The sequence below is a fragment of the Hesperophylax consimilis genome, chromosome 8 (assembly GCF_061612785.1).
Source record: "Hesperophylax consimilis isolate HC1 chromosome 8, BYU_Hcon_1.0, whole genome shotgun sequence".
Taxonomy (NCBI): Eukaryota; Metazoa; Arthropoda; class Insecta; order Trichoptera; family Limnephilidae; genus Hesperophylax; species Hesperophylax consimilis.
This window is the reverse complement of record NC_142843.1, coordinates 36,837,361-36,850,210: the sequence shown is the minus strand read 5'-3', so window position 1 is coordinate 36,850,210 and position 12,850 is coordinate 36,837,361. Positions and strand designations below refer to the sequence as shown.

Below are 12,850 nucleotides of genomic sequence, written 5' to 3'. Positions count from 1 at the left end.
AATATCGGCATTCAAAGTTTCTGTATCAACTGTTGATACAGCCGCGTGTGAGTATGGACTTTTTGCCGTAGCAACAGTTGATACGGCCGCGTGCAGAGAGTTAAACATTTTAAATTATTTCTCAATCAAACCCTTAACCAATTGTTAATTACCATTATGTAGTTTGTGAGGAAAATAACAAGTTGTATAAAAAAAGTTTAACATTAGCAATCTCAAAACTAGCCATGTTGAGATATAGTATATTGATACATTACGTGATGGGCATGCGATTTACACATAGTATGGCACGGGTAGCTAACGATATATGAGGCCAATATGCTGTTACATCTCCCGCATGGCAACGGTGTTGTAATAGCAAAACAGTATGCTGTATTTTAAACTGTAATGTTCTGTCATTACAGATGTGTTTATTTTCTGTTACAGCATTGTGCCACTGTCAATTCCTTGTGTAAGTCGATGAATGGAATTGATTGAGCGCCATAGTAAATCCAAAATGCTGTATCTATAGATATTTACTATTGCCATAGAACAGGCACTGAATATGACCAATATTTAGCTTATTGTATGTGTCAAATATAATATGTAAGTAAGAACAGAAAGAAGTAAGTGTGGAGGATGGAACACTAAAGAGTTATCGATTGAAAGATGCATCCGATAGTCATTTGTCTGCCGTAACACAGGTACATCAACAGCTTAACGTCTGCCATAACACGGGGCCATCACCAGCTGTAGGAAAATGCAGGAAAAATACTCTAAAACTACAGGTAAATCATTTCAAAGAGACCTTTACTTGTGTAGTGGTGTACTGAATGGATAAAAAATAAATAAAGAGGTTGTTGTAAATGCGTTTATCTCACTATTGGTTGTGCCAATTCCTGATGTTAAAATGGAGTATTAACTGTTTTTTTCTATTTTCTTTCCAGATAACCAGCAAGGAAAGAAGTCTGGTTCACGATTTGAAGCTCAAATTTACGCTGATCAACATCTCCTTCTATCTCTGCTGGCTCCCCAACATCGTCAATGGAATTCTCTTGTGGACCCTCTGGTTCAATCTGCCAATCAAAGTCATCATCGTTGTCTGGTACATCATGGTAAGGAAAAATTCTCCAATTAATTTATTTGCATGCATTAATATTTGATATTTTCTTTTTATAAAGCTTTTATGAATCTAGAAGATTGGCTAAACTGCAAGAATATTTAACAGATTCATGTCTTCTTATTGTCGCTCTCCTTTGGGTGATTGGCCATTGTTACTTTAATGGCAAACGTTCTGAACAATCACATTGTTCTATAAATGTACCGTTCTCCGAGGTTCTTCAGTCAGGATGTTCTTTGTCTTTCGGCCTTTGTTTTCTTTCAACGATTTAAGTATTTCATGGTTCTTCATTATAATATGAACAGAGTATTCAAGCGTACTTTATTGTTATAAAAAATTCCCATTCTTTCGTGTGCTGCAAATACTAATAGAGAACTGAATGTTTTGCATTTGCAATGATGCTAACTTTTATGTGAAAAACACAAATTTTGCCATTTTCACTAGAGTAACGCAAAATTCGCAATTTTCAGGCAAATAGTGCAACTTTTCATATTATTCATGAGATTTTCTGTTATTTTAAAATATGCATGTGATACATATTACACATTCTAGATATTTCTTTGCCTATGGTTTTGACATTTTTTTTTTTCACCCCTTTTTTTATTGCAATATATCAAAAAGTTAAGACAACACACTTTTTTTGCAAAAACTAATATCGCTTTTCTCAAAAATTTCATCAAAAAATAATGCTAATATCGCCGATTCCAAAGCTTCATGAAATATAGTAAATTTGTAAAGTAGATACGGTTTTTTCTTTTGTCCACCATACAGGGCCGGCCCTACGCCGGTGCAATTGGAGTAGTCCACTCCGGGCGCTGAATTGACAACGCGCCAAGACGCCGATAATATCTAATATATCTCCCTTGAGATTATTTTTCATAAAAACGGCGCCACACAAATATACAAATCAACGATTACAGTGTTTGCCAGTGCATCTATTAGGGGTGTCAAAATTTTTCTCGCGCCAGGCGCCATTTCAGCTCAGAGCCAGCCCTGCCACCATAGTTACATGTATTATTATATTGTATCCTGATATACATCATAATCCACCATTGCTTTGCTTAATATAACTTTCCCATCATTATGGACGTGCTCATTAACCCGTCATATCCCGGGACCGCATATGTGAGTGCGGCACATTATCTACGAATTAAAAAAAAAATAAAAAATTATGTGCGATTTGGACCCTTATGTATAAGGAATTTGTATGAAGAACAAGGTCACAATCGCTTGGGCTATTCTCGTTCTTTACGCAGCAAATACCAGAATGACTTCTAGCTTTTCAGATTTTTTACAAAGAATTTTTCTGTGGAATGCCAACGAAATATTTGCCGCGTTTTTAGTGTCAAAGCGTCTTCTTTCATTATTTTTGATATAAATTGATTGTGGAAATAATAGATTTGAGGTATCATCAGAAAGATAGTTTTATCTACATTATTTTGATGTAATTTTTATAATATTTCACCCAAGAAAATTAACTTCGTAAGAAATGTCAAAATTTTTACGTCAAAATGAATAATTATATTTTTAAATAATAAAAAGGAAAACACTTTGTTTAAAGTCACTTTATTGAAATTTTTAAAGACTACCGGTTTCGGTACCTCCGTACCATCATCAGTACTGTTATAAAAATACATAAAAATTATATTTTTAGCATTATTTATTTACAGGTTTCTTGTACAAAATAATATTATTAGTAACAACAGTTGTATAAACTACCGAAATCTGGAAGAATTGTTATCATATACTTATATAATGCGACACAAAAAAAATTTAAGTGGACACTTGACTTTGATTTTGGAATTTGAGCCTTTGGAAATTGAGCTTGGAATTTCCTGGGACACCACAGGTTAATAATAATTATTAACCGGTCAGCAACGTAAGCAGATATACACGATAAAATAACGATAGCAGTCAAGTACAATAAGCGTGTTTACACGTCAACGCGTGTCTCTCCATAGAAATCGTTCTTACTCTGTTATTATTTTAGTTACATCCCTCAAACAAAAACTAAAAGGTCGATTATAGATCAAGCTACACATCACTACCAAGTTGTCTATGGAAATACAAAACAGGAATCTGCTGACAGTCGCATAATTGACACAACATTTTTACCCGCGCAAAATGTCTGCCGGTAGCGCCGCGCGCTTCACATATTAAATTTTTATAAAATATTTTTATATGAAATCATAAAAAAATGAGGTGATAAAAGTGTTTATTACACATATATACAATAGAATAAATATTTTTGTTTACATAATCTGTGATTTTAGTACCATTTTCACCTAAAAACATGACGTGAGTCATTTTTAACCTATTTTTAATGTTTGCGTTCTAAATTTTAATATTTAAAAATGCTAATATTTATTTGTAATATAATAATTTGAAAGCTTATTTTGTAACTTTTCTAAAACAGTTTTTACTATTCGGCTACGTTCAGAAATGTTTCATTTATAGAGCTTTAATTGTGAAGCGGTAATAACAAAAAGTTTTCGTAAAATGTCATTTCGTTAAAGACAGTTAAAGTGCTTACATGGCGATTTTCGGAGGGGTTAATAAGTATGATAAAAAATTAATCTTTTAATATTACCATCTAGGCCCTGATGAATCCCCTGCAAGCGCTACTCAACGCCATCATCTACAGAAGATGGACACCGGGAATGCAGAAGTTGAAGTTACCGTTCGATGTGAACTGCTTCTCCAACTTCAAGTCACGCCGGGAGCAGCCCGATGCGGAGACCCCGCTCCTCGGCCACCGTCCCCCCTCGAGACTCCGCCTCACCGACCACCCCAGAAACAGCATCAACGCCTTGTCGTCCATGTGAGCCACGTAGCATCCTAGTTTCTTGTTTAATAAGAGTATAAAAAGAGTTTATGTATCGTCAGTGAATAAACAATCTCCTATTGTTAACCCGATCTACGCAGATGTCCCATATGTGATTTATGGAGTTTCGCTATAACACAAACATTGTGTCACATGGTGGGAAACAAGTTGTCGAAAATTCCGGCATTGAAAAGATTAAATAGAAACAATAAACTAATGAGTAATTTGTTTTAGATTTGTTGTATATTATCAAAAATAAAAGTACGGGATATGATAACTAAACTTATTTAGGGTCGAGAACTACATCAAGTGGATTAAAATTAAATTAAATTAAATTTCTATTGATTAAAAAAGAGAATTTTGAGACTCGTGGCTGTATTGTATTGTTTGTTAATTGACGATAAAATTTATTTGTACTTTATAAAGGTGCCAGTTTTCTTGCCAATCATGAGGGCTGAACATGTGTGTCCTTTTGCCGATTTTAAATTGCCGAGATTGATAAATATTTTCTCTCTCGAAAGACAATATTATTTCAATACAGCAGAGCTCAGTCCTTTGTTTTTTTTTTAATAATAAAATAATTTTTATGTAATAATTTGTGGTCAAATTGTGATCCTGTAAAAAGAAAATTGTAATGCAATGATTCATGAATTTATTATAGAACAATATAATTAATAAAAATAGAGGTTATCATTTCTGATAAAAAATAATTCCAAAATTACTCTTAAATCGTGTCTTAAGCATTGTTGATTAACTTGTACTTATAAACATTTAAATTTCATTCAAAAAAATTTGCATGTAAATATCGACCCCTCCTACTGAAAGTATCGTAACCAACAAAATGGTAATTTTGTGTGTTTTAATCCTATCTAGTTTGGATGCTATACAATTTTTTTTTTTTTTTTAATTAACACCCTTTTTCGGGGCTTTTACATATGAATATTAAGAAATATATATTATTTATTGTACATAACTGAATTGCTTAAATTTTTCAAAGATAAATTGAAGATGTCCACTGACTTGGTATAATTGTTTCCCTCCATTAGTATTCTGGGCAAAGAGGAATACATATGGTAGTTAGTCACAGAATTTCTTCACTGAAATAAATCCTGACTTCTAGTATTACGTTGTGGAATCCGGAAGCTTATCAATTCTAGCAATACCGGACTATCAACTAAATGTGGAATATATAATATATATGGGAATTAACAAACAAAATTATAAAAATATGTAAACAGGTTTTTTTTACACGGTCATTTATCGTAACTCCTTTGTGCTGTGTGAAAAAAAAAACTTTAAACTGCTCTCCTCAACAATCACGATTTTGAAGATACAATAGTTTACGTAGGAGTGGTCGATATATCTATGTTACATTATTATGGTACTTAAATTAACGACAACGCTGTTGTAGCTAACAATCCCACTGCTAGCAGTGGCATCCGCCGCCAGGACCTAGACTATCCTCACCCCATGAACCCCTGCTAATATATACATGTACATTACAATATTTTACTTAAATTAAAAGCAGTACTGGCATTGCTAGCAGTGGGATGTTAAAAACAGGATTTCCATTCCTGAGGGAATATATTGTGATGATTACCGGTTAGCATTCTTCTAATCTCTCTTGACTCTTTATATATAAACGTTGTGTCACAAAATAAAAACTTTTATTCTTCACAATTTTATCGGTAGAGGTCAGCAAGAGATGATGTGAGATATGATATTAATTAATGTTTATCAGTCTCACGGGTGTGTTTCGTGATACAAAAGTGAACGATCGAACATAAATTTCAAATACAGAACTGTGTACCATCGTAGAGTTTCATTTCGATCAAATGTAATGGTGATTTACAATGTCAGGCCGTGTAAGAGAGATGGAGCCTAATAGACTAGAACCAAAAGGTTAAGCCAATGGCGACATAAAAGGCATTTCTAGTGTGTATTGTCTATTCATTGGTCTCAACATTATAATATGTTAGAATTATTAATACACTGCCTTTAATTTGAAGCGAGATAACTTAGATTAAGTTAAGCAGATATAGATATATAAGCCGGCAACTGGAAAATATCCAGGTTAAGTTACATATTACTAGGATTTGTCACTTGAGAGGAAAAATCTGAATACAAACTCATCAACATATTGAATAATTTTTTTATATTTGAATGATGGAACTGGGATGTAATAATAATCCTGCTAAAAGTCAGATCAAAATATGATGTAGTTTTAACAGAGGCACCCTGTTACTTTTATCCTAAAAATAATAAATCATTTCAGTGATTATCTGATAGTATTATTATCTTAAAGACTGTACAGTTGAGGATTGTTGTAAACAGAAGTGGCGCCCTCTGTTATTTAAAAAACAAATCATTGATTTTTTCAAACAGCATCGGCTTTTATCTGCTAGCGATATATTACTACAAATACGGTTTTAATCAAGTCAAAAATTCTAGTGTCTTTAACTTAAGTTTTTTTAAATAAATTTAGGAAATACACAAAATTACTTTTAAAATAAATTATTCCACCCATGGATATTTCTGAAATAGTCTTATGAGTAAAAATTTACTATTGTAAGTCTAAAAAAATAATTATATGTTGAAATGTATATCGTTTAAATTTTTTGTAATCTTCAAAGTGTGCCTTTTTATATGAATTTTGAACAAAACATCTTAGAATGTGTCTTTTTTAATTGTGATTTTAAAATGAACTCTGAGTCGAGCTCAAATTCATCAAATTATTTTTTATTATAGACTCCAGGGGAGTAGAAAACTAATTCTAATTATATTTTATGACAAAAGAATTCGTCTGGAATATATTATCCAAATTTTTCATCGACTCACTCCATTAATACTTAAGGCCGAATTACACCTGCCAAATGCTCAGCCGAATCACTCGCTTTTTTAGTAAGCTGAACAACTTATTGGAGAGTATAAGAGACAGAGGGCGTGTCAGTTCATTGAGATTAGTTTAAAGTGCTGTTAAAATGGTTTCGCGAAGGAGGAAAAAGAGAAAATGAAGATTTACAACAACAAACGTCACACACTCCTAAAAAGTTCTAAATTCACAGTCTCGGCCGAGCACTCGGCAAGTATTACAGAAAGGTCACAATCTACATAACATATTTGTGGGGTCATAAACAGGATTTCACAAACTAACATTATTTTTTGCCAATTTTATTGTGAGTCAACTAAAAATTTGGAGTTTTTAAACTAATAATATAATTTTTTAATGCCATTCATTATTATTGTATTCAAATGTCGTTATAACTGAAAATATCGCTTTATAGTTGGTAATTTTTTTCCAGCAAGTCGATGATCGAATGTAATTTTATTTTTATTATTATAGATTTACAATGCAATAATGTGGTTCCGGTATTAAAATTAATTGATTTATGTGCCATTAAGAGATAAGTGCTAACTCGAAATTGATGTACTTGCAGCAATAATAATATTAATGTAGTTTTTAAAATATTTAATCAAATATATTCATTAATTTTACATTCCTTTTTAAGCTTAATTTTGTGGCTGTCGTATGTGATCCATTGGCGGCTGTCCCCGTACGCAGATTTCGCATTTACATGGTGTCCGGAAACTAGTGGTACAAGCGGGAAACTGATGAATCTTCATCACATTTGGAGTCAGTTTTAACTCTTTTTAAATTTTAGCTTTCGTTTTCTAGTAAATTGTGTCCGAAGTTGGAATTTTTTACGCCAAATTTGAAAAATTCAGTCACGTTGATATCAGCTGTTTAATGTCTTTTAAAATGTGTCAAAGCATAGACCCGGCTCCAAAATTATTGAATACTTTGCCGAAAAAAAAAAAATCTAAATCCTTGAAAAATTTAAAGAAAATTAGTTTTATTGATAATCACCACTTTCCAGACACCATGTATATAGATTTTAATGCCATTTTATGTTAAAATTAGTCCCTCTTCGAATAGTAAAACTTGTAAATTCATAAAAAAAAAAACCTTTTTTTAAACACAAATTAGTAAAATGTCCACGGTACCATTTTGCACTCCATTAATACTTAAGGCCGAATTACACCTGCCAAATGCTCAGCCGAATCACTCGCTTTTTTAGTAAGCTGAACAACTTATTGGAGAGTATAAGAGACAGAGGGCGTGTCAGTTCATTGAGATTAGTTTAAGATAAGTTTTGCAGACTTAAAAAAGAATTAAGCCAACGATATGATCCACAATGTTTCACAAAAACCCAGATATATTGTTTCAAAACATGTTGCGTGACGGGATAGATTGCCTTGATAAGGCCAGCAGCATTGCTAATGTCAAATATGTATAAATAATTTTTACTCAATTTTACAGAATAATATTTTTACACACATTACGTTCTGATCTTTTTGAAATAATATACAATTCTTTCTATCTTTTTACAATAAGTGTCAGCACTTAAAAACATACGCTTTTTAGTCTGATACCACAAATTATTTATCTGTAAATTCTATATGGATAGTTATGAAAATGTATGAAGGTTTCCAGTTCTAGTGAAAAAAGTTGTTAGACTGTAAGCGTTTTCAAACTGCACATTTTGTATTTGGCATGTATTTTGTAGAATTTAAAAGATTAGTTTTAAAAATTTTATCACTTATACATTTTCCTAACTACCTTTAAAGAATTAACGTATAAATCATTTGAGGTATCGCTTGAGTTAGCAGATTACAAAGTTATATATTTAGGGCCATTTTTAAGGCTGAATTATAACCACTCGAGAGATTAGTTGTATATATACATATTTACCATAATATTTAATTAATACCATTCCTCAAAATATTAATATAGAATCATATGAAACTGCTTACTGCGGTTTAAAACCAATGAATCCACCTAGATTTTACCGTTTATCCCATATACAAAATGAGTTCTATAAATTCGGTACATGACAAGCGATTGCTCAAAACATTTTTATAAATTTGCCATAATATGCCAAAGATCACTCGAGTAGTTATTAACCACCATTAAAAATGCCCTTGTGTATTTCTATAATAGCCCTGTGTCGTAGTTATTAAAATAATAATTAAAATCTAATAATAAACAATGCCATATTATTTTACATCTGCACTTGATTTTTTACTGTGTTCATCATAGTCACACGAATGCATTCTTTGAAAGTTACATTATAAAATTAATTTTAGAATTATAAAAATCTACAATAATTATTAATGCATTTTAACCTTATCTACGCCTCTGTTGCGTTAATCCATCGGCAGTTATCCCTGATGAATCACACATACGTTATTCATGAAGTTTCACTAAAACAAATGTAGACTGTTAATTAGTATTGAGCGCAAAATTGAATGTGTTCTCTGTGTCAACACATATTCTGTGTCAATATGTGCCACGTGATGGGATAAATTGTGTTGAAATTGCCGCTGTCGCGTATGAATCAATCGGCAGCTATCCCCGTATGAATCACACATACGTCATCTATGAAGTTGCATTGTAAAGGTTAAATATCCAGCATAGAAAAGGTTAAAATAGTATCCCACATAATGATTTCTATTAAGAATTTGGTTTCCTGTGAATAAATATAATTGAAAAAATAATATTTTTTTTTAAATAACTTTAAAGGTTATAATAATAATAATATAACACTTGTGTAGCGCAGTTTCGTGCATCAATGAAGAAAAAGATAAAATTAATCAAAAACACTAATTTTGATTGTGTCTGTCTGTATGTGTAACTCTGGTTCAATGAATTCGGATTTGTTTTGAATTTAATTGTCATTTTCAAAATTGGAACTGATTGTGTGAAGAATTCCGATATGCAATAAAGTACTTACCTGTAGTATAGTAAACATTTTAACAGAAAATTATTTAAATTGCCATTTCAAAATTGTATTTTCAAGAATTCAGACTATTCTGTGATTTTTCACAGGTCTGCGCTAGTAAATAATGATAATTGAAGATAATATTACTAATTCCTAAATCGATAAAAATGGTGGAAAATAATCAGGTCTCAGTAGCTCAGAGGTAAGTGTGTTATCCCGGTAAGATAGAGGTCCTGGGTTCAATTCCCAATTGCGACTGTAACCTTTTTATTCTGTGTCTTTTATGTTTCGTTTCGATTTATTAATTTTATCTTCTTCAGTGATTGCAACAGTAATTAATTAAATATTCAATTATAGGTTGACTCGGTTGCTCAGTGATTTAGAGTGGCCGTCTCACAAGTGTTCTTTGATACTAAATATTGTTTAAATATTTAAATTTCATCACCAATTTATACCAGATGTGCTTTTGAATAGTGCTATTTTTTTGTAAAAAATAGTTTTGTATGTAATTTCTTTGAATAAATTACTTGGCACTGATGGCTAATGTTCAAACGTATGGAACTTTACAAGGTAAAAAAAATAAGACTTATTTAGCCGTGTATATTATGTGTGATTTTTGTTTCGAATAAATTTAATATTGTATACCTATATTGGGAAAAAAAATTTCAAAATAAAAACAAGTTTTTTTAAATAAATCTTTACAACTCATTCTGTTTCATTTATATATATGCTTAATTAACCTATACAACACAAGCGTGACGACACGTGAGACACGAGAGCACGTCAAGCGTCAATTCCACCAAGTGACCACTTCGAGTGCTGTGCTAGTGACATCAACATTTAAATAATATCAATATGTCAAAAAACAGATCATATTTATATACATATTTTATTCAAAAGCAGGAGTTTAAGATTCGCTGTAATAAATTAATATTAAAGTAAATATTAACGAAGACGGAAAAATTTTCCTGACCAAAATCAAATGCTTAATATTTGAGAAAGCTTTCCTAATCCCAATATTTTACCGATACAATCATTCTTTGGAATATAAAAAAAATCTCGGTGTTTGGGTGAAGCCTATAAGTCAGCCAGTACTAAAACTTTTTTACAAAGACTTATTACAAATGTATAAAAAAATGCCAACCTAGAAATATATTGCATAACATTGCAGAATCATATTGTTACTATGCATTCAACACCTAGACGAACCATGAAACTACTCGATATGGACAGAAACTCGCTGAGGGAACTGGTAGGACTACTAACGGTACACTGCCATCTCAGGAGACACATGCAGATATTGGAAGTGGAAAACACCAATAGATGCAGGAAATGTGAAGAGGTTGAAGAGATTACAATTCACCTATGGTGCCAATGTCCTGCCCTGGTGGGAACTAGGCTCAGATACCTGGGGAGACATACAGTAGAACCAGAAGACATAGCCACATACCCAAAACAACCCTGGTGAACTTTATTAAAGGGACTGGGTTGTTGTTAAAGGATTGAGGTAAAATGGGAGATAGCACAATGGGCCTATGGCCTAAATGCTCATAGGAACTACGTGTAAACTGACACCGCCCTTAAAAAAAAAAACCAGTCAACAAAAAACAACATTTTTGATTTCGTTCACCCCCTCACTTATTACTATGGGTAATGGACAACTCAACACAATGACAATTCACCACACACAAGTGATATAAAGTCATTAAAAGTGATGAAACAAAAAGTAGATTATGTAGGTTGGTTTTTTTTTCATCGCTTTTAATGTCTTTATATTAGCGATGAGTCGTTCATAAGCGAGGCGCAACAATTGAGCTAGCTCTTTTTGATGAGCCGTATTCGTACGACTCCCAGTAAACCGTACCACGGCTTTTCATTGAACATTAACTATTTTCTATCAGGAGATATTTTAGAAAAAATAGCTCCATTACAATTATCCAAATATTAATTTTGATTACATACTCAGAGAGAGTCGTGAACGGCGTCTAAAAGTCCGACATCTAGACTTAGACATTTGGGGATCTGGTGAGGAGGCACGCAATGAAAAAGGTTGTGAAGGTCACAGAGTTTTATTTGAGTCAGGTTGCCGTATTTGAGATGACTTGAGGACCGATGATGAAGACTCCGGATGCAGGCGGTGAAGTGCTGGTCAAGCGCGGGCCTTTGAGTCGACGCCGCTACTGGTGACGGACTCGTTGTTGTATCAGGAACTGGTGAAGATCATGGGTCTTCCGGGTGCTCCAGTGCTGAACAGGGAAGCCGAAGGTGCGGTTGACCTCGGCGGTTGTGCGGGAGATGCGTAGACCGGCGAGAATGCCGCAGGGTCTAGGTGCGTGGATGTAGCGCTGGTCAGATGTGCTGGAACCAGGGCGCTGTGTGATCCGATGTAGCGCTGGCCAGGAACGATGGGGCCAGGGCGCTGTGATCCCGTTGGAGTCCATGAATGAACCGTGCAGAGCCGTGTATATTGTCCTGCGCGCAGCGGAGGTGCGAGGGTTGTCACTTGCGAGACTTGCAAATTTTTGAACGAGTAATGACTGACTGACTGCTCGCTGCGTCGAGCCTATTTATATAGCCTGGCCGATGGCGGTAGTAAGTAAGGTAGTTTCGATGGCACTGGAATTATGCCTAGGCAATAGGCTAGAACCTTCTAGCGAATGTGCGGAATGTGCTAGTCCAACTCGCAATGTGTTGACGTAGGTAGTTCGCCCACAAGTAGGTAGCTCGTAGGCAGGTAGGTACGTAGGAACGCTTCGCATTGTCTGGAATGTTCCGGTTACGATGCTTTTTGTATTGGCGAGACGTTCTAGACGAATCTCGTAGCATCGCTACAGACATATGTATCTACACCTACTAACTACCTAGCATCTTATTTTCTGACATACTGGTACCAAGAGACGCTCTTCATATGCTAGGAGCCGTAGCTGGAGAGTCGTACCGGGGTAAAATATTGAGCTGGTACCGTGGCTGCCTCTCTTAATAAAAAGAGTCATTAATACTGACTAATTTACATCAATGGTCATGACCCATTGCTACTTTATTGTGTCTGGTTAATCCTGTTAAGATGGTAGCCACGTTTGATAGTACCTTTTTATTCCGAAAGAGAGCATGAGCGTTGGGACTGTTGCGAGCTGCCAAGTCGGAGTA

General features: G+C 33.8%; 1 protein-coding gene across 2 annotated transcripts in view; it reads left to right on the top strand.

Annotated features, from left to right (window-relative positions):
* LOC149421978 (G protein-coupled receptor 143-like) overlaps window positions 1-10,357 on the top strand; it is a 30,450-nt gene extending 20,093 nt beyond the window's left edge. For both annotated transcript variants that reach the window (XM_089634200.1, XM_089634201.1), the window contains exons 7-8: window positions 924-1,091; window positions 3,694-10,357. In XM_089634200.1, the coding sequence (XP_089490326.1) occupies window positions 924-1,091; window positions 3,694-3,921 (396 nt within the window). In that variant the 3' untranslated portion in view covers window positions 3,922-10,357. The remainder of the gene's footprint in view (window positions 1-923; window positions 1,092-3,693) is intronic.
* The last annotated feature ends 2,493 nt before the right edge of the window (window positions 10,358-12,850 follow it).